General features: G+C 45.6%; 3 protein-coding genes across 7 annotated transcripts; 2 read left to right on the top strand and 1 right to left on the bottom strand.

Annotated features, from left to right (window-relative positions):
• Positions 1 to 1,804: 1,804 nt before the first annotated feature.
• maf1b (MAF1 homolog, negative regulator of RNA polymerase III b) lies at positions 1,805 to 8,898 on the top strand. Of its 3 annotated transcripts, none has more exons than XM_029116298.2 (8): positions 1,805 to 2,345; positions 2,786 to 2,874; positions 5,148 to 5,276; positions 5,599 to 5,761; positions 6,196 to 6,317; positions 6,735 to 6,854; positions 7,369 to 7,461; positions 7,673 to 8,898. In XM_029116298.2, exons 2-8 carry the CDS (start codon positions 2,792 to 2,794, stop codon positions 7,695 to 7,697), a joined length of 735 nt encoding a protein of 244 aa, XP_028972131.1. In that variant the 5' UTR covers positions 1,805 to 2,345; positions 2,786 to 2,791; the 3' UTR covers positions 7,698 to 8,898. The 3 variants fall into 3 exon arrangements, with proteins under 3 accessions (XP_028972131.1, XP_028972132.1, XP_028972133.1); XM_029116299.2 differs by lacking the exon at positions 1,805 to 2,345 and adding an exon at positions 2,484 to 2,574; XM_029116300.2 differs by lacking the exon at positions 1,805 to 2,345 and adding an exon at positions 2,530 to 2,548.
• A 2,051-nt stretch (positions 8,899 to 10,949) lies between these two features.
• si:ch73-174h16.4 (leucine-rich repeat-containing protein 14) lies at positions 10,950 to 14,487 on the top strand. Of its 3 annotated transcripts, XM_020041909.3 has the most exons (4): positions 10,950 to 11,300; positions 11,348 to 11,688; positions 12,109 to 12,963; positions 13,054 to 14,487. In XM_020041909.3, the coding sequence occupies exons 2-4, from the start codon at positions 11,411 to 11,413 to the stop codon at positions 13,616 to 13,618; spliced, it is 1,698 nt and encodes a 565-aa protein (XP_019897468.3). In that variant the 5' UTR covers positions 10,950 to 11,300; positions 11,348 to 11,410; the 3' UTR covers positions 13,619 to 14,487. The 3 variants fall into 3 exon arrangements, with proteins under 3 accessions (XP_019897468.3, XP_034145254.1, XP_019897469.3); XM_034289363.1 differs by having other exon boundaries at positions 10,950 to 11,688; XM_020041910.3 differs by lacking the exons at positions 10,950 to 11,300; positions 11,348 to 11,688 and adding an exon at positions 11,721 to 11,973.
• A 267-nt stretch (positions 14,488 to 14,754) lies between these two features.
• wdr97 (WD repeat domain 97) lies at positions 14,755 to 25,941 on the bottom strand. Its single transcript, XM_029116294.2, has 22 exons — positions 25,462 to 25,941; positions 24,650 to 25,233; positions 24,447 to 24,568; positions 22,622 to 23,342; positions 21,927 to 22,075; positions 21,603 to 21,839; positions 20,560 to 20,650; positions 20,337 to 20,466; positions 20,057 to 20,124; positions 19,608 to 19,658; positions 19,417 to 19,480; positions 18,811 to 18,969; positions 18,452 to 18,604; positions 18,158 to 18,319; positions 17,927 to 18,076; positions 17,674 to 17,817; positions 17,069 to 17,263; positions 16,615 to 16,736; positions 16,193 to 16,361; positions 15,322 to 15,488; positions 15,151 to 15,212; positions 14,755 to 15,043 (listed from the first exon to the last, which is right to left on the bottom strand). Exons 1-22 carry the CDS (start codon positions 25,747 to 25,749, stop codon positions 14,862 to 14,864), a joined length of 4,170 nt encoding a protein of 1,389 aa, XP_028972127.2. The 5' UTR covers positions 25,750 to 25,941; the 3' UTR covers positions 14,755 to 14,861.
• Between the last annotated feature and the right edge of the window lie 732 nt (positions 25,942 to 26,673).

The raw sequence follows: 26,673 nt of genomic DNA, 5'->3' as shown, positions 1-26,673 counted from the left end.
TCAAGAACTACAGGAAATGTATGATCTCTGTCAATGCAAACAAAGGTTTCTGTACCAAATATTAAGTGTTGCTTTTCTGATGTATCAAATACTCATGTCATGCAATAAAATGCATATTAATTACTTAAAAAACATACAATGTGATTTTCAGGATTTTTGTTTTAGATTCCGTCACTAACAGCTGAAGAGTACCTATGATAAAAATTACAGACTTCTACATGCTTTGTAAGTGGGAAAATCTGCAGTGTATCAAATATTTGTTCACCCCACTCTGTGTGTATGTATTCTTACATCAATCTAAACACGATACAACACAAAAACAAGTTTTTAAAAATGTGTGCCAATTTATTTAAAATGAATAACTGAAATATCTCATCTACATAAGTATTCTAACCATTTTCCATGACACTTCAAATTGAGCTGAGATGCATTGTATGTCCTTTGATGATCCTTTAGATGTCTCTAGAAGTTGATTGGAGTCCATCTGTGGGTCAAATTCAAGTGATTGAACATGATTTACAACTAAATGCAAAAGATGGCTGATTTGCAGCTAGTCTGTAAAGTCATGAATCCAGTGAGCGTTAAGTGGCAGGGGGAATTACTCCTTAAAAACAAAAAATAGATCCTCAGATGAGGAGGGCTCATGCCTTGCTAATTCTAGACCGATGGTGTTTTGTGTCCCTCCATTTTAAATGCCAACTATCAGCAAATACCTTGTTACCCCCATCAGATTTTTGGGATGCATAGTTTAGTAGGGTGTGCCTTTCATTCTTAAACCAGTACTTGAATGTTTGGTACTTTTTTGGAATGGGTGGTATTAAGTTTCCTGAGAATTTCTTAAAGTTGTAACTGACATATTTAAGGGATAGTAGTAACAATGCCAACAGAATAAAAGCCATTTTGATAGAGTTTGTGTTGTCTAGTTATGTCTATTTTAAGCAGCAGTCACTTATCTCCATTAGAGAGCAGTTTTACTTGGGTTAGAGGTCAGGTGGTATGTTTGGTGTATAAGGTCAGAGATAATTATTTTATTAATTAAAAGAGAATATCTCCCAGCTATATGCGACTGGACATTTTTCCTTAGCATGTCAAAAATACTTTTTCTCCACTGATGCATCAAGTGGCAAAATGAAATATTGCAGTAACCTCTACAGAGAGCGTTCCCTAACCAAACCAATTCACTTTTTTATTGGCTGATGATATGGTTTTATTTTAATGTTATTTGACCAGGTAAGTCGACCTGGCTGAAGGGGCTTTTAATGGCACGACAGGACAAGACACAGCACAAATACACAGCAAGACCCAGATTTATAATTGTTTCCAATGTCGGCAACGGTTTTGAAATAGTTGTCCATACAAAGTGTATAGAACAAGAAACTGCTGGAATTAAGTTTAATTTACAAGTGGGTTTTGGTTATGAAACGAGAGCGGTACAGCCATTACCAACAGGCCAGTTGTATAGCGTTTTCGACGGTATATCAGCAGCCCGAGTAACCTCTCAGAAGCATGTCACTGAGTTTATTAATTAGCTTGACAAGGTTGTTAGAACCTTTAGGCTTTACCGTAATGAAACAATCTAAACAACACATAGGGAAAAATACTTACAATATATCAGTAGTCGTTTAACAATACTTTAAAATACTTCTCGACTCAACGGGATCTGGTTTGGACTGTTACTGTTAAAGTATGATAGGTTTTTTTAGTCAACATTTTTGTTTATTTAGCAATGGTATCAACAAGTTCTCCCCTCTGCATTTCAATATCCATACAGTAGATGGCGAAATACACACGAATTCTTGAAAAGGGCATTATAACCAGAAAATGAGAAGTGGGAGGGAGTATTCTACTTTCGTCGTCGCTGTTTGTTTATCCTTCGTCCATCTTGCTAACGAGAAAATAATATTGGGACTTAGAGGTAGATAGAACAATATAAAAGTGCAAAGTGATCGAGTTGCTTCGAAAAGGCAACTTGATTAGACAGAACTTACTGTAGCCAAGAAGCTACCTAACGACGTTAGCCAGCTAGCTAATCTTGGTGAAAAGGGATGCCGCTGCAAACCAAATCAGACGGATTCGGACAACCTTTGTACTTAATGTCGTCTCATTTAATCGGCAGAAGCAGTTTTTCGATAAAAGCTTTGACAATAAATCAATGTCAAACTAGCATCGTTTTAAGTTGCTGAAGACTAGCTAGGAAGATACATTAGCCATTCATACAAATGAGCTAACTTCAATGCTAACTAACAACAACATATTTTGTACATCACAATCTCCAAAGAGACCTCATCATTGCAGTTGGTGAAAACGTTATTTCTGTTCTACAAAGACTTTCGGCATTACCTTTGGTAAGAACAATATGACTAGCTACTGCTGTAATGTTTTTATTATTGTGCTGTATAGCCAACGGTAGCTAACAAGCGTAGTTTCGAGGGGGGAGGGATTAACTAGCTTTGAAAGAAAGAGGAAGGGTTTTAAGGGCTTGCCTTTTTGTTTACCTTCCATATGCTATGTCCCCTATGGTGGGCCACCATTTTATCCTGATTCAAATGTAGGTCAGTGGAACCAGTAGTAACGGTAACTACAGTAGCTAATAATGTATCTGGGTTTTATCACATCCTTTTCGTCGGTCCGTTTTTATTCAGACTATTATTGCAGTTAACCTACTTAACTGGGCGAAGATTAATTACCTTGGCCTGACCCTGACAGGTTGCGGCATAGCATAGAGATACCATTTAGTTGATGAATATATGAAACCCTACAGTAACGTTTTCCTGTCCTTTCACAGGCAGCGATGAAATTGCTAGAAAATAGCAGTTTTGAAGCTCTCAGCTCTCAACTCTGTGTTGAAACGGGAGAGTCTCACATCATTGGCAGGTAATTTCCATCACAACATTGTGGATCAAATGACCTATCTAATCATGTGGCTCAGAATGTTCTGTAAAGCCTGTCTCGCTGTTGCATTACTAAAACCAGTTCCAGTTTTAACAGGGTCTGAATGTGCCATCTTTTGGTGGAGTTGTCTATCAACTGCAGGTATTGGTGCGTTCAGTGCTGCTCCTCAGGTGCATTTCTGATTGGGTTTAGACATTCCGTTTAAGTGGGAGCATCAACAAAACCTATATTAGGGCTGTTCAACTCTGGTTCCTACCAAACACCCAAACTCCTGTCACAGATTGGTGTAATGAAACCTGGCTAGGGTGTCTCTTTGTGAAAGATCAGTATTGTAGTTGGCTACTTGATAAGAGCCCGGGACAAATGATTCCGTATTGGCCGTTATGCGTTAGGTCTGCGGTGTAAATGCGATAAATGGTTCTATGGACAATTGTTGAACAAGTGTTCACCCCACCAATATTCTTGGGAATTAATTATTTATATTACTCAACTAACGTACTAAACAGCAACCGGCCTTCGGCAAATGGCAGTAGCTGGGATTGTGTTTTAGGAGCAGTTGGTTATGAAACCAGTGGGTGCTGTGCAGATTGAGGTCATGACCTGTGTCCTGGCCTGTGACTCATGGCGGTAGTCTGATGCTGGACAGGGTGTCCCCTGACAGGTCTTTGTGGCTATTTGCAGACTGTAATGGAGCCTAAACACACTCACACCTATACAGCTGCCAAGAGCCTGTGTATAGTCTGCCTCTTCCTGGATTATTATGGGCCATGATGGCCACATTAATGCGGCACTTCGAAGCCGTTTTCCAATCCATAAAAACACACATGGAGAAATTTAGTTTTCCCCTATGAAATCTGTCGTTTTTTAATTTAACTCTTTTACTTATAGGTGGATGTATTTGCGACTAGGCCTGATTATTAACTCTTGTACATATTTTTTATTTTAAACTGCGTAGTGGTGAGAGACGCGGACCGCCGCAAAGGAGACCGAGTATCTAGTCAGGGACAGGGATGATCATCTGAGGGCCAGCAGGCTACAAGCATCAGTAGCTACATACAGTAAACCAAGCAAACAAGCCAACAGGAAAATACAGCCGCGTCGGCTGAACTCGCTGTGGAGGCAGTAAATTCACCATATGCGGTTCTGTTTATAGGCAATTGAAATGCAGAGCTAAAATCCACTAGTATGGAATTCCATTTGGGTCTCAGTATGAAAGGGAATGAGCCAATTGACCAATCAGCCCTTGAATATGACCTGCTGTGACTATACGTGTACAGTATTATTACCCACTGACATAAGCTAGCTAAAAGGGATTAGCTTCTCCAGCATTTTTTTGTTTTCCCTGCTTGACCAGCAGTCTTGCAATGCCGACATCTCTGCCTAGGGAGAATTCTGCTCCATTGAAAATGAATGAGCCTCCCCGCCCACCACTTGCTGTCTGAAACCACCTACAACCGTTAACCAAGCCAGAACTAATATAGCTTGCAAATACAATTATTTCTGAGGGTTTATTTCAAATTATATACCTGTACATGGTAACATCACTGTTTTACGCTGTTTTATGGTCTTCCAATCCTTCTAGCTATTAAATAGTTACGTTCCAGTCTGACCAGACTGCAGACTTTATTAACAGAAAGGCGAGGCTTAGTGGTTTTAGTTCCAGACAGACAATGCTGGATCATCTGGTTGGCTATTTTAATAAAATCATATGCAGAGATGGGGCATTTTATAGTAACATGTATGCCTTGAAATTCTAGCGCATGCATGCTTTAACAATGAAAAGCGGGCCGGGTGAACGAGGCTTGCCTATTCTTTTCCCCTCGTTTTTTATTTTTATTTCCTCCAATTTCTCTGTTAATGGAAACTAGGCCAGTCATGTGGTCCCTGTGATCTTTGCTCTTTCCTATTAATACTGGTCCACAGTCTTCGAGCCAGAGTTTGGATTGCGCAACATTTGTTTTACATAATGTGGCGGGGGGGGGGGGGGGGGGGGTCATAAACACAGCGCTAGACTCATCTGGTGGCTTTCTACTCACACCCTACAAACACACTAAAGCTGAGACAGAGGCCAGTTCAAAGCAATTAACCCAGAATAAACACACCACTTTCGAGGGCCAGGAAATGTGTGTTCACTGTATTGCAGTTTGGACATGACTAGACCGTCACAACACGTCCTCCAAGGTCTGTGGACACGCAAACATTCATTTTCAATACAACGCCTTAGGTTAACTTTTTTTTTGCCTCTGTGTCTTCAGGATCGAGAGTTACTCCTGTAAGATGGCTGGTGATGACAAGCACATGTTTAAGCAGTTCTGCCAGGAGGGGGAGCCACATGTCCTAGAGGCCCTTTCACCTCCCCAGTCCAGTGCCACCAGCCCACCCCAGTAAGTCCTGCGGCCATGCCTGGTAGCCGTCTTTATGGCACACGCAAATAACCCTACAGGAAACTGAAGCCAACCATGGGAAAGATCTGCACTTGAACTCTATGCTGTGCTGTGCACTAATGAATACAGCTCCGAGTGGATGCTTGTTTGTCTGTTATTTGGCACATAAATGGCATATAGTCTGTCTTTCTCTTTCTAGTTCTCTCTCTTACTATTCCCCACCCACTCCCCTGCCTCTTTCAGTCTCTCTATTTCCATTTAGTTTTAATAAATAAACCTAAATTGAAGAAGATTTGATTCTAATTCCCCTTCCCTTGTGCAGACTGGGTAAGAGCAGCGAAGACGGTGAGAACCCACTGAGTGACAAGTGCTGCAGGAAGACCTTGTTCTACCTCATCACTACGCTTAATGAGTCATTCAGGCCCGACTATGACTTCAGCGCTGCCCGGGCCCACGAGTTCAGCCGGGAGCCCAGCCTGAACTGGGTTAGTAACGAACGGTTCAGCTCCTCTCATAACACACCTCTTTAAATCAACCCAAATGGAATCTTTTTCAAGAACCATTTCTGAATGACTCATCCATATAAAGATACTTTGAACTATCCTAATTATGTCCTGAAATCATATTGTTTATAAGCACTATTGTTATTATTTTTTTATACCAGTGGTATATTTAATGATTGAGGCCAAGGTTTTTTTTGCCCAATGACCAATTTTGATGTCAGAAAAGTATAGTGGCCACAAAATGTGGGGGGGAAAGGCAAAAACTATAATTTTATGTGGGGACATTCGTCTACAAAATATATCCAGAGAATGTCATCAGGCAATATTTGGATGTCATGCTCTGTTTGGAATGTATCTTTCCATGAATACCTATGTGGAGATTGCATTAGAATAAAAGTGTACTATGTCTCCCCCAGGTGGCGAATGCAGTAAACAGCAGCCTGTACTCCTCAGTTGGAGCCGAGTTCAACTCCCTGGGGCCGGAGTTGTGGAACTCCATCGACCAAGAAATTACCCTACAGGAATGTGACATTTACAGGTTTGTCCACGTTTGCTTTTCTGTTTCCTGCCAGACGTGTAAGTAAGCACTCAGGCACGAGGCTGTGTGGCATATGGCCAATATACCACGCCTAAGAGATAGTTTTAGACCCAAGTGTACACAGCTCTTAGCTGTGGTATATTGGCAATATATGACAAACCACTGAGATTCCTTATTGCTTTTCTAAACCAGTTAACAACTCATATATGTATTCAAATGGGTGGTTTGAATATATGTATTTTTTTTAAAAATATATTGTGTGTATATATATATATTGTGTGTGTGTGTGTGTGTGTGTGTGTGTGTGTGTGTGTGTGTGTGTGTGTGTGTGTGTGTGTGTGTATGTGTGTATGTGTGTATGTATATATGTATGTATGTATGTATGTATGTATGTATATATGTGCTTTTTGTCCTCAGCTACAACCCTGACCTGGACTCAGATCCCTTTGGAGAAGAGGGCAGCCTTTGGTCCTTCAACTACTTCTTCTACAACAAGAAATTGAAAAGGATTGTATTTTTCACCTGTCGCTCTGTCAGGTGAGCAGTTACCACAAGCTTCAGTCTAGTCGCCTGTATTCATTGGTGGACTTATGATGCAATTTCGTGGTCCACTGTGTATTTTTCACCATGTGGGTAAGAACAACATGTCTTTGCAGGTAGCACTTACGGTTTAGAGGGTGTCTTTCCATCAGAATGCAGCAGGCGATGATTGGGGTTGATGCGAGACAGCTGGTACACAAACCAAAGCCTGGTCTCCCCCCAGTATGAGACTGTTATCCATAACCAAATGGACCAAGGGTGTGGGACTAACAAATCTACTTTAAACGAGGCCTGGCCGATGGGACGACAGGAGAAACATCTATAGTTTCAGATTTAAAGATATTTGAACTGTTTGTGGCTTTTAACAACTGTTTTATGAATAATATGCGTTGCCTCATTCTTGCCAATCCTCTGAAATTTTGTAAATCACCTGGACGTATTTTAAACCTCTTCAGAAACAATCCAAATCAAGTACACAGAGGACTCTCTATTTTCTGCTTCCTCTCTGCAGTGTCCTGAGTGGGTGTGGCCGCGGTTGTCTGGACAACGAGTTGGACATGGAGCTGGATGATGACGAGGAGACTGATGGATTCACAGAGGACAGGTTAGATTGTCTTACCGACATTCCCTTACGATGCCGCCCAGCCCAGCGGTGCCGCCCAGCCCAGTGGTACCACCCGGAATGAGCTGGCGTGGTCCGGGTTGACTACCCGCTAACTCCTCCAGGGCGCTGATGTGCATTGGGTTGCATTGAGGTTTTCTAGCCAAACCGAACCCTGCCTGACGACAACCTTGTTTTCTCTCTTCGTCTACAGGTTACCCCGAGCCCTTTGTGTGTAACACGTTCCTTGTGGAAGTCATGGCAAGGCCCAAGCTTTAGACCCCCTCTCCCTCCAAATCCATTGTTTTCTTTGAGCATCTCTGTCTTGATATTCTGTGCAGCCTGACCCAGGAAGCAGTCCTCCCCTTGACAAGTTCCTGTTTCACAACTGTCACGTCAGCTGGTTCAGACCCTTTACCTTGTAGGACATTGAATGCCCAGGGTTCCTGGATTCTAGGTTGTCTGGTACATGAATGGACCCGCCGTCTTGTCATTTGATTGGAGGACTTCTCGCTGAACTCCAAGTCCTTTCGAAGCACATTCTCTTCACCTTATACCAAGCCTGCTTGGATGCTGCACTCTTTGAGAAACCTATTTCATTTGTCTTGGAGATTGTCAGGTAAGGATATGGACAGCTAATCCTGACAAAGCACACTGTTGTTATATTGTAGACCCCCCAACCCCCACCATATTGCTTCAAAGAAATGTGGGTGGAGATAAAAGTCCACAATCAGACACACCAGCAAAGGTGGGAGCAATGGAGGGGAAGGGCTACATGAACCCCCCCTCCAATCCCAGACTGCTAGAAGGTGGGGCATGGAAAAAGATTGACAGTTTGTCATCTCATTTCCTTTCATGATTTGGCTTCCATCATTGTGCAGCTTTTACGTTTGACAGCGGTGTTACTGTGAGAACCCGAACAATTTTATAGCTCAGAGTTTTGAAAAACATTGCTGCTTTTGTTATGGAGTCCTTATGTTCAATCTTATTACTGTGTCTGACTTCTGTGTAGACTGGAGATGATACTGCCAAGCAATATGACATCAGACCTGCAGCTTATACAACATATCTCATTTTAATTAGACCCCGTTCTGTCAACGAGTAACCATCAGTGTGTGATTTTTCTTTCAGTTTCCCCTTATTGAGTTGATGCCGATCTAACGTAAAGCTTGTGTGCATTTTCTACTGCTGCAATCATCCTTGTCTCTAATGCCAATAATTGCAACAGCTTTGGTTTGAAGTACAAGTGAATGTACTGAACAAAGGCCACACAGTCATTAGATATTTTAGTAATGGTAATTAAAATGTTTTACAGTATTTTTTACATATAAAGACCCATTTATTTCTGTGTTCCTCGTGTATGGGTTGTAAACTCCCTGAGGTCCTCTGTCCGGGACCTGTTTTGATTATGCTGTATGTTAATAAAGTGTTTGAAACCAAGTAGTGTCTTCTGTGTTGTCAGAGTGGACACATGCAACATGTTTCTAATGGTAATGACTAGGAAATGGTACAGCCAAACATGCAATTTTCCAAAAAGAGGAACGTGTTATGTTACAGTCAAATCTCGTCCTCAGCCTATTGGATACATCCTGGCTTGACCACTTGAAATGTATTTTCCCATACACCACCACCACCAGCCTGCACAGTGGTAACAAGGCATGATGGATCTATGTTCTCATTCTGTTTACACCAAATTCTGACTCTACCATCTGAATGTCTCAACAGAAATCGAGACTCATCAGACCAGGCAACATTCTTCCAGTCTTCAACTGTCCAATTTTGGTGAGCTCGTGCAAATTGTAGCCTCTTTTTCCTATTTGTAGTGGAGATGAGTGGTACCTGGTGGGGTCTTCTGCTGTTGTAGCCCATCTGCCTCAAGGTTGTGCGTGTTGTGGCTTCACAAATGCTTTGCTGCATACCTCGGTTGTAACGAGTGGTTATTTCAGTCAAAGTTGCTCTTCTATCAGCTTGCATCAGTCGGCCCATTCTCCTCTGACCTCTAGCATCAACAAGGCATTTTCGCCCACAGGACTGCCGCATATTGGATGTTTTTCCCTTTTCACACCATTCTTTGTAAACCCTAGAAATGGTTGTGCGTGAAAATCCCAGTGACTAAGCAGATTGGGAAATACTCAGACTGGCCCATCTGGCACCAACAACCATGCCACGCTCAAAATTGCTTAAATCACCTTTCTTTCCCATTCTGACATTCAGTTTGCAGTTCAGGAGATTGTCTTGACCAGGACCACACCCCTGAATGCATTGAAGCAACTGCCATGTGATTGGTTGATTCGATAATTGCATTAATGAGAAATTGAACAGGTGTTCCTAATAATCCTACAAATAGGAAAAAGAGGCTACAATTTGCACGAGCTCACCAAAATTGGACAGTTGAAGACTGGAAGAATGTTTGGCATAAACAGAATGAGAACATGGATCTATCATGCCTTGTTACCACTGTGCAGGCTGGTGGTGGTGGTGTAATGGTGTGGGGGATGTTTTCTTGGCACACTTTAGGCCCCTTAGTGCCAATTGGGCATCATTTAAATGCCACGGCCTACCTGAGCATTGTTTCTGACCATGTCCATCCCTTTATGACCACCATGTACCCATCCTCTGATGGCTACTTCCAGCAGGATAATGCACCATGTCACAAAGCTCAAATCATTTCAAATTGGTTTCTTGAACATGACAATGAGTTCACTGTACTGAAATGGCCCCCACAGTCACCAGATCTCAACCCAATAGAGCATCTTTGGGATGTGGTGGAACGGGAGCTTTGTGCCCTGGATGTGCATCCCACAAATCTCCATCAACTGCAAGATGCTTTCCTATCAATATGGGCCAACATTTCTAAAGAATGCTTTCAGCACCTTGTTGAATCAATGCCACGTAGAATTAAGGCAGTTCTGAAGGCGAAAGGGGGTCAAACATAGTTTTAGTATGGTGTTCCTAATAATCCTTTAGGTGAGTGTATTTTTATGTATAAATATACAGTGGATATAAAAAGTCAACACGCCCTTGTAAAAATGCCAGTGATGTAAAAGAATAAGACAAAGATAAATCATGTCAGAACTTTTTCCACAAGCTTTTGTTTTCTAGTAAGCCCGAAGTCTATCTAGAGCCATAAAAACATTGTTTCTGCTATGTCCCTTGTGGAAGCTAGGGGTGTCAACAAACCAATATCTCCTTCCAATGTGTTAGCAGTGAATTGCTGTTGAACATTTTAATATTAAACTAACTTTACCACTGTAGGTTTCCACAGCGGTTTTCCATTATGATACTGTTGAGATCTGCATTTTTGGCTTGTATCTCATAATTTGTATCGACATTACCTGTTTCAGTTCTGAGCAAGAACAATTGTGTAAAAACGTCTAAACCTTAATGTGTAACTCCTAACCGGTCAGCAATGTTAGAGATGATGTATTTGACATTAATTAAACCATTACTTTATACATCAACTAATTTTAGCTAAATACAGATTATTAATAATAAAATATGTAAAGACAGATTATTATCTCTGCTAAAGCCCACAATTTGCTGAATTTTGATTGGGCGATTTAAACGCATGCGCAACATAGTTCATGGATAACACCCATATAAAACGTCATCATCAAGCAACCATATATCATAATAAACAAGTATGCGATGTGGTCGTGTGTAGTTAGCTAACATTATGTGCAATTGAAACACCCAGGTTTTGAGTTGAGATATTTCCAGATGTTTATTACTTTGTTAGATATCGGTTCTATTTGATAGCGCTTTATTTTTTTGTTTATTTCAACCGCAGTTCACTGTTGTTAGCCAGCTTATGCAGATACTTTAGATTGCGGATGAAAGTTATCCAATCCATATTCCATTTAATTATTTTGGGGATATATTCAACGTCAGTGAATATACGTTTATTACCTTCTAAACTGTGGGAAGGGGATACACTTCCAAACGCTCTGTGATGGTGCTTCCCTTGGTAGATCTTTGTGCCAAGGAGGTGGTGAGTGATCACAGTTCCTCTCCAGGCTGGCTTGGTTGCGTACCCAGGGAACTGTACAGACCTCTTCTGGATGCTGCCTTCACCAACTGTCGCCCGCTAGCTGTCGGGGAGTTGGTGCAGCGATGGCCGGAGCGGACTCTGCGGGTTGGCGGCCGGAGGAGGCAGGGTCAGAGTCCCCCAAATCGACTGTGTGTCCAGGCTCTCTTGCTTGCAGTGGTAAGAGGATTGGCGGACAAGAGGTAACACAATCCATCCTTTGTTTTATTATTTGACAACATTCACAACTCTGGGTAAATATCAGAATTATTGTTCATCTTAAGTAGTAAAATCAAAACACAATCCAATATGCCAATCCAATTACGTTTTTGTTGTCATTCAACAGATGTTTTTAACCAGTACAACATACAGGAGCAACTGCGTAGGGACAGTGGCAGATTTTTCACCTTGACAGTTCAGAGATTCAGGGATTCCATCTTGCAAACTTTTGGTTTATCTGCTAACCCTTATCCAGACCAACCCCCCCTGTGAGAAAAGCATCCACACCCTAGGGTTTCAACTAATCTACAAAGAGCCGACACACACATGAAACATCCCGACCGGGACAACAAATGTCTAGTCTTTGAGCACGTAATCACTTCAGTATGCCTCCTTTCTTTTAGGTGTGCTCTCCAGGTGCTGGATCTCTGTGGGCTGCAGAGTGAGGAGGGGGGAGTGGGGGACCCTATGGGCGGTTGGTCCCTGACCGTAGCCCTCTGCACCATGGTTGTACAGGCCAGGGCCGGAGCTCAGAGGGCTCTCAGGAGGGATGGAGAGCGGGAGAGGAAGAGAGTGGCGGCCATGGAGAGGGAGAAAGACCTTGTCAAACGAGAAAGGGAGAAGCCAGCGAACGAGGAGGAAGAAGGAGGCAGGCCGCTGGCGAAGTGTGTGAGAACCGAGAAGGCGGGTCCTGAAACGTCCGGGTGTCCGGGAGAGGGGGAGCGGGTCAAGGGGGTGAGGAGAAGGATGGAGATGGAGAGACGGAAGGAGAGCGCGGCGGCGCCGGTCGGCGGCTCGGCTGGCGAGGAGTCTGACCACTCTGAGGACACCGAGGTGGTGGTGGTGCACGTGCGGGCCGACCTCTTCGTGAACGCCCGCTCCTGGGACCGCGCGCGCGCAGCCCTGGGCACGCCGGGCCCCCTGAAGCTGCAGTGCAGGTACATCCGCGTGGAGGAGCTCTCCGTCTCCAGCATCAGATCCCTGCTTGACCTCCTGCCGCGCAGCTGCCTCATGGGAGTGGACATCCGCTACAGCTGCCTGGGGGTGGCCGGCCTGGCTCTCCTCCTGCCTCAGCTCGCCGCGTTCCCCGCGCTTTCTTCCCTGCGCCTGCACTACTGCAACCTGGACGTCCGCAGGGACATTGCCGGCCAGGAGGGGGCGTTGAGGGACTTGTCCCGGGGGCTGGGACAGCTCGGCCAGTTGCGCCGCCTCAGCCTTACTGCCCTCCGGCTACCCGGACACCTAAGGATGTTGCTCAGGTAGGACACAACGTTTCAGGACAGAGGTTGCGTTCACATTCTTCCAAAGCACTCAAAAAGGCCTGTTTTTCTTGTCGTTTTGTCCCGCAGCTCTCTGTCCCAACCACTCGAGGTCCTGGAGCTCCCTTACCTGAGTCTGACCCCGGCCGACCTCGCCTACCTGTCCTGCAGCCCGCACGCCTCCTCGCTGCAGCAGCTGGACCTGAGCGAGAACCGTCTGGACGAGTCGGCCGTGCCGTCGCTACGTCAGCTTCTGTCCCGGGCCTCCGGCTGCCTCGTGCACCTCTCCCTGAGCGGCTGCGGCCTCACCAACGAGCTGCTGGCGGCGCTGTTGCCGTCGCTCGCCCGCTGCCGGAGCCTGAAGAGCCTGGCGCTGGCCCTGAACCCGCTCCACCTGGCCGGGCTCCTGGAGCTGGTGAGGACGGCGGTCGGGATGGCCTCCCTCCGGCAGCTGCTGTACCCCAATCCCCTGGAGGACTACCAGCCCGGGCTGCCCCCCATGCCGACCAGTGCCCAGCTGCTGGACTGGCCTCTGGATGAGCTGGTGGCGGTCCATGAGGCCACCAGTCTTCAGCTGGACAGGGTGGTGGGGGAGAGCGGCCGCTCGGACCTCTTCCTGACCAGCGACCTGCTCAACTACGATAAAGGCTGTTGAAAGAACAAATGGGGGACCCCCTACTTTTGGAGTCTATCTGTGCCTGCCTGCCGACAATCACTAATAATAATTAATGTAAAACTTATTTCTCAATGTTTGAATACCTCAGTATTGTCGGCAATACTTTTTAGAATGCTAAACAGGCTGGTGAAGGGAGTACAGCAATGGCTGGAATGGAGTTGATGAAATCGTTTGTTTTCAAAATGGTTCCATTCATTCTGTTCTAGAAATGTCCTACGAGATAATCCTCCCATTCAAAGTGCCACCATCCACCACATGTAAAATATTTCTTATTACACTATGCGGACATCTAGAAGAAAGCAAAACAACTGATATTCACCCAGTTCAGATGAGTATCAGCGTCTTGGACGAAAATACTTCAACAGATGTTACTTAAATGCCAACAGAAACTCTGAATAGTTGTTTACATATTCAGTTGTGGATACACTGTACGTATGTCTGTGCCAAATGTCACTGGATATCCTCTAATTATAAGCAGGGGTAACATAGCTCGGATAGAGAGATCGTTATCACTCCAGACCCACCAAGTTAAGGTTACAACCTCTACGGTTGTGATGCTCACCGTTTACGTCATATGCTTTCCCATTTACCACAAGTGCCCGTGTATAACTGTTGCCTAAAAACAGCAGGCGATGTGGTTGGTTGACACACCTCCATTAGCCCTAGTTAATCAGAAAACATTTGATCATGTGATATGTTACCGACATATTGTGAATGCAGCAATCATATTGAGAGCGATAACCCTGATTGTTTGTGGTGGCCATCGGCTTTATGATTTCAAAGCTTTCTACGAACTCTGACAAGGCAGATATGTTTTCTAAGAAGGACATTATATTACTGTATGCATCTTTCCTTAGTTGTTCCATACTTTATCCATTAATTCCTCTGCCTAAGGTTTCCTTTTCATCCTTTAAGGTGAACTGCTTTGACATAATTTTGCTTTAACTGATGTCCCAAAAAGCTAAATACTGTAAGGTCATTTTTTTTAATTGTTTGCTTTAATACAAATATCTCTGGCATAACCATCCATATCACATCTGTATTTCCCATGTACAAATCCACAACAGTTGAACTTGAATCAGTGAACGGAGTACTTTTCAAACCAACCCAAATGGACTAAAGATATGTTTCATTTAAACAAGGCGTTTTCTGTTTGGCTGGTCATTGTTGGAGAGGTGGAAAAATCTTGGCTGAGGGAGTAAAACCTGGCTGCCTGGGAGACTTATCTGTAATAATTCACATAGGACTGCTCCAGGAGGAAGTAGCGTCGTGGTGAGGCCTCAAGACGGTGCTGGTCCGCGTGGACCCGAAAGGGGAGCGGGCTGACCTTGGGCAGGGGCAGGGTGAGGAAACGGGTGAAGCCCATGAGAACAGGCCGGTTTGGGAGAGGGGGCAGGATCACACCTGTTTTGAATGAGAACCGGACCAAGATGAGATGATACGTACCAGCTCTTCACTGAACCGCCTGTTGAGGCTGTTCGATTGGTGCAACGGTGAGGGCTCATCTTTACCTGGAGGTCTGCGTATTCTCGACATGGTGTAGGTCTCTCCAAGACGCTGGATTGGCTTAGACCTAGATGACGACACACGCGTGTTCAACAAAGTGTCAGATTATTGGATCACAAGTGGAACTGGTATGGTTTGTTCAGTTTCTGTCCGAATGGTAACATCTTTCAGGGTACCTGAGGGATTTAGGGAGGAGCAATACAGTTCTTTTGCGTCCCTCTTGTGGGATGGGCGGTGCATTCAACGACTCTGCCCTTTCCTGGCAGAAGTAATTGAGCACGTCCACACATGTGAATAGGTTTTTATTCCCGGTCTCCGTTAGAAATATAGCCCGGTTCTGCATCTGCATATCAGAGAGAAGAGACCAGCTATCACTGGTGGCCGGTGGCACTTGAAATCGTACGGGTTCGAACACTTGGTTTCTATAAATCGGATAAACGTTACGTTCAAGTTATGATCTTTTTACCAGCCTCTTGTCAGCCGTTGGTTGACAGGCCAACTCTGTTAAATGCACAAGATCCAGTTTGTCAGGGATCCTGTCGAGTCACCCTGCGCTTGTCCGTCACCTATACCTTCACAGGATCTCATATGCTCCTATTTAGAGGTGTCAGGCTCAGTGGAAAGGACATTGGCAGCATGGGGTGGTGCACAGCTGATTCAGATAAAGGCAGTAGTCTTCTGTTCTTCCAGCACCTGCTGTTATACTTCTCTGACCGGGCTTCAGTCAGATCCGCTTAAACAATGTTTTGCCGTGGCTAAATTTACATTATTAATACCATGCTCACACACACACACGCACGTACGCGTCTCATTTGGGAAAGTGAAAGCGTTCCTGTTAAGGTGGGTCAGCCTGGTAGCTGTTGTTGTTTTTTAGTACCCAAGACCACCCAAGATAAAAAAAAAGCTAGTGTGTAAATACTGCAATGCAGGTTTGGTTGAATTCCGCCCTTTCGGTTCATAGTAGTGGTTGAGGTAAGTTCCCCATAACTATGTAAAAGCAACCTTGAGCCACTGGAAAAGTACTATAGAAATCCAGTGAAATCTAACCTGGTATTTTGAGGTCAAGCAATCCAGCCATTCTGCAGCCATCTCACTCAGGCTCTCCCAGCAGTCGGTTTGGTCCCGGGCTATGGAGCCCCAAGAATCAACCTGGAGGACCAGCCATGGGTCAGCCTCCTTCACGCCCATCTCCTTCAGCAGACACAGCACCATGCTCCTGTTGAGCGGAGGACCGGACACGTAGGGTTAGAGCTCAACGATCATGAAATATGCAACCCAAATGGCACTTCACTATCCAAAAAGAGCACACGTTTTTATTTTCTCTGGCCCATGTGTCTGGTCGATAGTATTGCGCTATTCAGCGAATAGTTTATTAGCGTCACGCAATCACAGCCAATCAGAGCTCAGCCTTCACAGGAGGCAGATTTCAGGATTCCTAGGTTAAGTTGGACCACGCAGCATAGACTCACCGTAGCTTTAGGTCTTTGTGGGCCAGCAGAGTGAGTAATGTCATGATGATCTCGTTGCTGTCAGGACTCACACACACCAACACATTGACAATTTCACTTACCACCCGCCGCTCATCGTTGGTCTGAAACACACACACGCATAAACAATTTAAGGGCTAAATCCTTTCTACCGTTACCTGCTCTGTGTTTTGGTGATGTTGGAGGTGTAATTACGTTGGAACTGTCGAATCATAAAACAGCTCCCAGCCTAAATCTTGAGCATGAGTGGGACGGGGTACAGCAACCACTCACTGATCTGACCGCCGTAATACTGTTCCACCTCAGACACCAGATATGCCAGTGTTCATCCATCTTAGGCCAAATAAGTCAACCTAGGCCTGAATTCAAAGGGCAAACAAAGCAAACGGCAGCTACGAAGATACGAAGCATGCCGACTCTACTAGAAAGGACCTACCATATTCGATGAGATGCTTTTGCGCAGAGTGACCAAAAGCCCTTTGCTGAGCTGCTTTGTGTCATGTAGCTCCCCCTGTTGGCACAGAGCGAGCAGCGCATCCAGCATCTTCAACTTGGGCTGGTCTCCACAAGCCTGCATGTGTTCCAGAATCTGCATGGAGAATTCTTCTGGGCACAGTGACCCTTGGATAAGCTACACGCCGTAGAGTTAGGTATAAGAACAGGAATATTCTTAGAATGGTTTTAAAGTCAACCATTTTGGCAAGAGAGCTGGTCAACCATGGTTTGCCACTGCTAAGTCATTGTATAAAAAAATGAATTTGACGAATGGATCTGCACTACGCGTGTTTGCGTTAGCTTGCTAGCAAGATATTTTAGAGGGTATTTAAGTAAAAAGTATAAAACTTGTTAGCGTACGTGTTTTCTGTTAACATTAACGTATTTAAGGTTGGCAGTAATTCAGTTGCACAGTTTCTGATACGTCTCATACCTTCAGGGATTGCACTGACAGCAAAATGCCTTATGGGTAGAAAATATATGGCGTGGCTTCTGAAGTTCTATCCCCAATAGAAAAATGAGTGACCTTCAGGTCAGAACACTCACCCTTTGGTCTGGGTAGATGCCCTTAAACCAGTCCTCCTCCAGAAACTGTCTGAGGAATCCAGGGATCTCTGGGATGGATGTGCGAGGCGGGGACGGTGTCCATGTTCTAGGGGGAGTGGGTGGTAGTGTTCCCGGTTTCGGTGTCTTTGTGTGAGGGGAATGCAAAGGAATGAATGTGTTTTGATATCAACCCGTATTCCATTCGAACCATCGCAGTGAGCCCACCAGCCGCCGCTGTCCAACGCCCACTCACCTTCTCTGCGTAGGCTGGTTTCTCAGGCAGGGGAGGGGGAAGCGGGGGGCTCTCGTGTTCTGGGGGGGTACCCACCAGCATTACAGGGGGACATATGTCCAGTTCCTCGTCGATCCGATGAACCAGAAGCTTGACGTCATCGGTTTCATCCTGTGAGAAAAAAAGACTTGAGCCTCTCTCATTTCATCAGACAGCCAACACAGAATAGGTTGTGTTCAGAAACCGTCCTACCGCCACCTCCTGCTCTGGGCACGGGGGTTCCCTAAATGTCAGCCTAAATGTCTTCTTCGGGACTGTGTTCTCCACCACCACGTCTGGCCACAGCTGGCCCACCAGCACCGAGTTAGGTTTGAAGCCCATTGGGTTTCTCTGCGCTGGAGCTGGCTCACCAACCTGCAAAGTGTCAGACAATAGACCGAGGTGTGGTTGGGTTCTCTCTTACTTAACTGGAAAGAGAAGGATGACAGGTTTTGGAGGTCTTTCACGTCTGAAACAGAAGATATGATCTGACCAAACAGATCTCACCTGCCCCGGATTGGTCACGGGTGGCAAAGGTTTGGCCAAATTGGAGTTCGGGAAGAAGCCCTCCCTGGAAGCGGGTGGGGTGAGCGGGCGAAGCTCGGGGAGTTTCGGAGGAAACAGAGCTGCGTGAAGATCAAACATGTCCTCATCGCCGACCTGCTATGCAATCAGAACCAACTGTCTCATTATGCATTTCCACACGCAAGTAACAACATTTTTACACTTTCACTAAAATATCGGTGATGACATATGAGTATACAGAACGTATACTGCCTGTACATAACAACGCTGACTCCCTGACTCCCTTCGGCAGAAGGGCAACGATACTCGTTTTTTGCTCAGTTGTTTTCCATTTTAGGAACCTTGATATTGAAAAGCGGGCTGTAGATCATCCTCATGTAACGGTCGAAGGCCTCCTTTCTGGTTATTGGGGTAGCTGGGGGTTTCCTCTTCTTTCTCTCTGCGGTGCCCTCCTGAAGTGATGCCAGGTCTCTGTTCCGAGCCAGCAACCCCTCGTACACCTTCAGGACAGCAACAAGGTGGAGAATCTCTCAGTGCACCACAGGCACATTTACTACGCCGTAACACACACATTTAGCAAACATCAAATATAACCGGAAAAACAACGCAACGCTGGGTATTGATCAATATTCATGTAATAGCTCCTTCAAATCCCATGTCTGCTCTGGATGCTGCCACTTCTCCCCTTAAATCATGTTCATTTCTATGATAGATTGATACAGGAGCTATTCTCTGTCTTTCTTTTCAATAAAACCTTTTAAAACAATTATTTGGCATTATATGACAATGTACAGTTACATATTTCCAAAGCCTACTTCAGGAAATAATTGTTAATTTACAACATAACCTCATCATTAAATGAATAATAAAAAAGATCTTCAAGTGGTAAATTATTAGAACAGTAATCACAGTAAGATATAATCAGTCTTCTCTCGGGTTGCACTCACAGGGTCTTTGTTCAGGTCTTGCTTTCCCTGGGGTTGTTCCTCTGGCATGGCAGAAACCACAGGCCTGATGGTAGACAATAGAATGCCCAAGAGGGACACTTAATGATTTTGGTTTAACCAAGTGGACCAGATGTGTTGAATTTAGTATATTACTAAACTTATTAATTAGCTCAGCTCATCTGGTGTGTTACCCCTGGTTAGGACAAAATCCAGGGGTGTATTCATTCCAATTCCCCCACCCCCTGCAACAGGGAGAAATGTTGCCAAACAGAAGCAAATAGGACAAAGAAAAATTAATTGGTGAAATGAACACATCCCTGGCTTCCTTGTGGCCTTCCAGAAGCCTTTCCCTGCTCTACAGTAAATGTAGCATGCAATATTAATGTAAATGAAAAATACATTGATTCTATGTCTGTTATTTTGGCCCAAAATGTCACTTTAGCCCTGTCCACACACAGTTTAGATGCCCTCTGCTGGCAGAGCTAAAGAGTGTCTCTCTCACTGATAACACCATAGATTCACACCATAGATTCTGCAGTATATCAGCTGGAATGGTAGTCTGTGTTTATTTGACACTCTACACATTAGGCTTAACTAAACTGACTGAATTAGGTCCTGTTGGAGATGGAGGGTAGCTTACTTGGTCTTGGTCGTTGGGGTGGGATTGATGGGCTGGTCAGGGACAGTATCTGACATCTCAGTACAGAGCTGTGGATACATACGTAGTCAGAGCACAGTATCGTTACAGAAGAACAATTTGCTTAACCTAACGACTATCTGTTGAAATATGCCCGAACACCCAGTTTTTCTCCCCAAATTAAAAATATCCAATTTGTGATTAGGGCCCTGCAGATTCGGGACAGTCAATATCAAGATAGGTGTCTCCCAAACCTCTCCAAAGCATTCCCCAGCCATTGTACCTGGAGATGGAAGTCGTGGGGCAGATGGGTGCTGCGTATCCTGTACAGGTCCCCTCTGATGCCCAGGAGCAGGTCTCCTCTCTCCCCACTGTAGGCCAGACACTCAGGCTCTGCACTCAGGTGGATGGTCCTTAAAGGGACAAAAGCTGAAGAAATTACAAACACACACACACCGAAAACACACACAAACGTGCACACACACATGAACACACTGAACTCAGACCTGAGGAGGCAGTTCTCTTCATCCCAGAGGCGAACTGTTCCGTCCTGACTGCTGGAGGCAAAGACTCTGAGAGGCGGGCACACACAGAGACCTGCAAATTCAAGGGCACACATGAATAAAACAATGGAGAAACCCTCGTTGGAGGAGCACCTGTGTCATTGACATACACTAACTTCTTAAGTATCTCATAGGTAATAATAATGTACAAAACAAATCAACGGAATTCATGTTATGCATCTAGTGTCATGTTAAGACCATGGTTTTGGGGTGTCCAATACCCTCTCATTCTAACAAAAGCCTGATTTAGGGGTACGTCTTTTCACATGGTATTCCTTGATTGTTTCCATCGTGTCCTGTCTATTGATTGCGTTGGGAGCGACCGATTTCTGTATCCTGATCAAGGTTACTCCCTATCCTGTCAATTAATTGTCCAGATCAACTGTAATATATGAATGTGTGCTAACCTAGGCTACGTTGATTGAAATGAGCAGGGCTGTAGGCTGAGGACAGTATAGTTTGTTAATGTTTGCTGGATGTCAAGTGATACTTAAGAAGCTAGACCAAAAGTGAAGCTTTGGGTGAGGATAAGTGAATCATGTAAATGTGTGATTTTGTTCACACCTTTTCTAACAAAGATTCAATCTTTTAATCAAGAATACATAAAGCCCCTTGTAGCCATCAGATTTAGAGCAACCTATCCGGCAATTAGTGCATCTTCTGATTCTGACTTCAAATTGACTTGCTCCCGTGCAACCGAATAAATCGACATAACCAAATACTACTTACGTTTGAACGTTTACAATTTTATTACTCAGAGAAATGTGTTGTGTTTCACCATTCAAAAGTACACACTTATACCCCTTAAACCCTACGGAAAATAACTGCTGCATTTTGGGAAAAACGTATGGTGTTCTGAATTAACATTAACTGACCACAATACATAAACCCCACTACACTGAAGCGTTTGATACGCACAGTACACCAAAGCGTTTCCAAGTCTAAAACGGTACACTGTGTTACGGTCCCTTCTGTCGCCGTCTCACCTGTGATAGCGTCCAGATGGTCATCGCTGGGCTCATGGTCGGCACGACTCTGGTTGAGCAGATTGAAGTGCACCAGCCCATAGGTGGCGGTAGCGGGCTCCTGGAAGGCCAGGGCCAGCAGAGGCCCCAGCAGGGCCAAGCGGAGCGGAGGCTGCCCACAGACGATGTTCAAGAGCAGACTGAGACACTCCTGGGCGTAGGGGAACACCTTCCAGACCAGCACCGCCTTGTCCTCGCCTGTGAGGGAGCGGGAGGATGAGGATCACTGTCGACATTATAATCGTCATGGTCACCGTGGCCGGGCTCCAGCAGAGTGCCATGTACCTGCAGTGAGTAGGTAGCTGTGCTCCGGGTCTGCCTCCAGGGAGGGGATTCTCTGGCCGTGGTGGGCTGGGGTCCGGTACTGCAGCTTGCCCGTATCCAGCCTCAGCACGCTCACACAGCCATGGTCGTGCCCCGACATCACCAGGAACCTGTCCCCGGGGAACAGTCTTAGGGAGTGAGTCATAGCCACACTGCAGGTGGGCTGCCCGTTGTTTTGAGCTCCGCGGCGACTTTGTCTCGAGATTCAGGCGTACAGTGATTGGGATTAGTGGAGATGTGTTGGAGAATGGGAGAGGTCACTTTTAGACAAGGTGAAATCACTTTTGATGTAGTCTGTATTTTTTTGTTTATAAACCCCGCACGTTGGTCTGGATGTGTAATATGTTCTTTATTTCTGCATAATCTACAACTAGAATCACTATCATACCGCTGTTAGCCATGACATTCTAAGCTTGAAAGGTTTGAAATGGGGTAAATATCAGCATCTAAATGACATAGTACAACATTTTCAAGGACTCGTTTTGGCTCAACAGTGCCACTTTTACCCCCAGTGGCCAATGATCCCAGAACGCATCATTAAAAACTGTGTTTTTGGGGGAGCTTGGCCATTACAGTGGGGCGTTCATGTGACTGAAGTGCATCTTTAATATTAAGGGACGGTGAATATGAAGACAAGTACGGGACACGGTTCTTACCGATTCTTGGCGTCTTGAAGAGGTTTCTTGTTGCTGGGTCTTTGGCCTCTGCGATCCTGCAGGCTCTTCCAGTCCTCCAGTGCTCTCTGTCCGTCGGCTATGTTGCTGTAGAGTACCATGCAGGAGGCCGGGCCGGGCCCTGCGAGCCCCTTATCCCCCTCAATGTCTGTCTGCTCCTCCCTCTGCCACGGCCGCTGCCCGAACCCCTCCAGCTCATCCACGAGTGTCGCTGGATTGGTCAGCGTGCTGGCCCAGATCAGCGCTCCGTCCTCCATCAGGACCAGCGCCATCTCTTTAGTCAAGCAGTACTCTGCGCACCTCACCCGCCGCCCTGCGCTGAAAGAGGTCAGGACGTCCCCCGTCTCCGCGGCGACCAGTGTGATGTCACTGTCCCCACTGACACAGAGCACGCGTGTGGGGTAGGGAGGCTGGGAAGGGGTGACCAGTATCTGTCTGACCGGGCCGCCCAGTTTCCCTCCAAGCCTGCAGTGTAGATCATACAGGCTGGTGCTGGTCCAGAAGTCCACCCCACGCTGGGAGAATGTATAGAAGGTGGCCCCTTTCATGGGACCCCCCAGGGCCACAGGGGGCGCCACTCCTTGGAAGAGGACACACTGAACCTGGTCGCCCTCTTCCAGGCTCCAGGAACGCAGCGTCCCGTCCAGGGAGGCAGAGAGCAGCAGGCCGGACTCAGGACAGCTAACCAGAGAGGTCACCAGACCTGTGCTCCACAACCACCCAATCACACCCATGGCCAAACACATCCTGTACGTTAGAACCACACATTGACAGTATTTGGCCTATTTTAACTGTGTAGAAGTGTTTGTTTAAAAAAGGCACTCTGGTCAAATGACCATCTGTCTGAAATCTTTTCACCTGAAAGGTTCCATCTGGCTAACAAATGATTGGTTCAGAAGACAAAATAACAGAGATATCTCTGATATTTTAGCCTATTGAAATATACAGAGCATGTACCCCTCCTTTAAGACCCGCTGTACACCTGCATTTCATTTCCTGTCTCAGACCGGTTGAGATCTGTTTCAGATAGGTGATATTACTTTTTGAAACTGTGTGTGTTAGGAGGAGCTTGCCAATTTCTATATTAAATGATAACGTCGAGAGGAGTGTACATTAAAAAGTGCTACAAAGAGGCACGCTCCCAGTCATTTCCAGCTCTCTGAGACAAAATGTCCCAGCTGCAGAGACACTTGAGAGTTGAGAAATGTTCAACTTTATGCTAATTTCCAGAAGGCGGGCAGTGATGGAAATTAGTGAATACCAACGGCAAGATAGATGCTCTCTGCAACTTGATGTCCCTTCGCTAGCTCCAAAAATTGACCAGAAGCGTTGCGGTGCCCGGTTTCCCCATTATGCTACTCTGGCTACATACAGAGATATAATTCTAAAAATGGATACATGGAAGAATGTTTCAGAGATTGTTGGGATCACGCGTGAGTGATACATGCATATCGTAAAACAAAGTAAATTGCTATTTGAACATTGTGTTGATATGTAAAAAAATAAAAATAGTAGTGGAGTCACGCAAATAATAAATACTTATTAATTATTGCGGAGACTGAAGTTTCCCCTATAATGGTTGACTGGTTGTCGCTGGCATAGATTAGGAAGACATGCCCCGCCTGAGAGGGCAATGTGCCTGCTGGCTGGCATGCCGGGGAGGGCTCAGGGACAGCTCGTGAGGGATTGAGCAATTTGCAAGTTGAGCGAGTGGACAGTGTACACATAGGGTAAGACAGCAAGATTTGACTATCGAATGCACTTGACTAGCATGAGGAGATTTCTATTTTTCCTCAGACTTTCTTACCCGAGTGCCCTACGAATGCCATTTGCAGGCTCCAGTCGGGACCCCACACTCGAATGGACACATCTTTAGATGCAGTGACCACACAATCTGAAGAAGAGCTGTAAGCCAGTGCAGTGATATCCCTAAAAACACAAGACGGATGTTCACTCTGTTTGAGTTAACATTCAGCCTAGAACCGACCAAACAATCACAAACACACCTACCGTGGGTGGAGGTTCCTTCTGTGTTCCAAAACGTGCCCGGCAGTGAGGTTAACAACCACCACAGCATTGCGGTAAAAGACAAAGGCCCTGTGAGGTCTCTCGGGACCACCCGGGGCCAACGCCAGCTGGGTAAAAATGCTGTCGTGCCCAAAGCCCTCTGTCACCCTCACCTGGCACACCATGGGAGTCAGACACCACACACACACGTTCCCCATACCCGCCGTCACCAGCTCCAGGGACCGCTCCGTGACCTGGCACACCCGCACATCCAGGGGGTCCAGAGCGTCCGCGAGGAGCCTCAGCTCGCCGTCCAGCAGCGTTAGCCTCGACCCGGGGCCCCAGCCCGCCAGACGCCCAGGGAGTCGAGTGGACGTGAGGCCCGCATAGGGAACGGAGGTGCATGGGGCGTCTCGGAGACGCCCGTCTGGGTGGTAGAAAGTGACAACGCCATTCCTGTGAAGGCTGACGAAACCTGCCGCCCCCTCGCCGTAGGTCATGTGGAGCACTGGGTCGACGGAGGGGAAATGGCACAAGTGCTGGAGGCCGTGGATGAGAACGCTGGGTTTGTTATCTAAGCCGATCATCTTGGGGGAAAGAGTGAGAGAGCAGAAATGAGTTTTGGAATATTGCTGCGTCACTTAACAATGTTGCAGTGCCTCCAACCCAGAGAATGTCACCCTATTCCCTAAACAGGGCACTACTTTTGCCCGGAGCTCAAATCGTTCTGGTTATAAGTCGTCCATTATAGAGAACAGAGTATAATTTGGGATGTATCCAGGGTATCATTTGGGATGCGCAGGAGAGATCTTCACCTCGTCCATGTTCTGCTTCATTCCCGACCTGAGGAACTTCCACATCCTGTGAGCTTTCTCCTTTGAGCTCTCTTCCACCAACGTCCCCCTACTTCTCTGTAACTCTGACCCCTGCGAGCCTCTAATCGCCCAGACTGCACCGCCCTCATCTCCTCTTGTAGGGTAGGCGGTAACCAAAAACTTGCTGCACTCCTGGTACGAGTCGGATTCAGTGGTGCTGGTAGGAGAGGCCTTCCTCAGCGCCTGCACCAGGGCACTCTTCCCATCTGTTGAGTTGGGTTTGGACATTTTGCATGCTCTTCTGCTCTAAATCTGATGGGGTGGTTTGGGGATTCTAAGGCAATCACATTTGTGTTTAGGCTAATATGCTCAGAATATCAGACCCGTTCGGTTAAAATGTTTCCTGACTGTAAAGAAGAATAAATTACAGTTACAGTATTCAACCTATACTTTCTATAGACCAGATTAGAACTCCAATGAAGACTATGACATTTGAGCGTATTGATAATATACAGCAGTATTTGTGCTTCAGTGCCTTCTTCATTAGTGCATTTTAAAGCCTACTTTGTCGAACGTTATCTGAACAAGTCTGACGCCAGCACGACAGATTTCGATTAAGTACATGTTCTAAATCATCAACGTTGTCAATTTTTTGAAACAGAAGGAAAATATTCTACTGACCGTGGCCATGGTAGCATCCGTAGTTCTTAACAGTATTTCCTTTTCACATTAAGGGCTGTTGTCAACGAATCAAGTTACAACAACACTGTACTATTAAACATACATTTCACGTGTCTTCACAGTATTGTTTTGAACAGTCGTTTTGGGGCTAATGTCCAACTGATCATTCTAATGCATCCTAGGAGCTGATACATATTCGGTCTAAAGTGGATTAAGACTTGAAAACACAATACCATCTCTAAAGAAGGCAGAAATGTGTATCATAAACCTCTGTCATCATTTTGATGACAAATAAAAACGTTAATCAGTTCGTTAATATTAGGGGCTGTCCACCGAATTTTAGGTATAACGTTAGCTATCTTGACTGACTTTACTAGCTAAAATAGCAATATTGCAAACCTGCAAAGAACATTTTATGGTTTTCTACTAAATATTAGCCTACTTTAGCCATGTGGTCGTGAGGAAGACAGTTTTGAACGTTTCAACACTGCGTCCCTGGCAACCGTTTCAATCCCGCCCACAAAGGGTAAA

Source organism: Esox lucius, chromosome 21 (assembly GCF_011004845.1).
Source record: "Esox lucius isolate fEsoLuc1 chromosome 21, fEsoLuc1.pri, whole genome shotgun sequence".
Classification (NCBI taxonomy): domain Eukaryota; kingdom Metazoa; phylum Chordata; class Actinopteri; order Esociformes; family Esocidae; genus Esox; species Esox lucius.
Note: the sequence above shows the minus strand (reverse complement) of the source record. Positions and strands in the feature narration are given on the sequence as shown.

Bases quoted from the DNA above. Each gene is read 5' to 3' on its own strand.
- wdr97 (XM_029116294.2), bottom strand. From the start codon at position 25,749: ATGTCCAAACCCAACTCAACAGATGGGAAGAGTGCCCTGGTGCAGGCG. The intron at 18,320-18,451 runs GTGAGATCTGTT...GACACTTTGCAG, and splicing joins CCGTGACCAATCCGGGGCAG to GTTGGTGAGCCAGCTCCAGC. The intron at 15,489-16,192 runs GTTAGATTTCAC...TCTGATATGCAG, and splicing joins GCTTGACCTCAAAATACCAG to ATGCAGAACCGGGCTATATT.
- maf1b (XM_029116298.2), top strand. From the start codon at position 2,792: ATGAAATTGCTAGAAAATAGCAGTTTTGAAGCTCTCAGCTCTCAACTC. The intron at 2,875-5,147 runs GTAATTTCCATC...CTGTGTCTTCAG, and splicing joins GAGTCTCACATCATTGGCAG to GATCGAGAGTTACTCCTGTA. The intron at 7,462-7,672 runs GTTAGATTGTCT...CTTCGTCTACAG, and splicing joins GATGGATTCACAGAGGACAG to GTTACCCCGAGCCCTTTGTG.
- si:ch73-174h16.4 (XM_020041909.3), top strand. From the start codon at position 11,411: ATGGTGCTTCCCTTGGTAGATCTTTGTGCCAAGGAGGTGGTGAGTGAT. The intron at 11,689-12,108 runs GTAACACAATCC...CCTTTCTTTTAG, and splicing joins AGAGGATTGGCGGACAAGAG to GTGTGCTCTCCAGGTGCTGG. The intron at 12,964-13,053 runs GTAGGACACAAC...TTTGTCCCGCAG, and splicing joins CACCTAAGGATGTTGCTCAG to CTCTCTGTCCCAACCACTCG.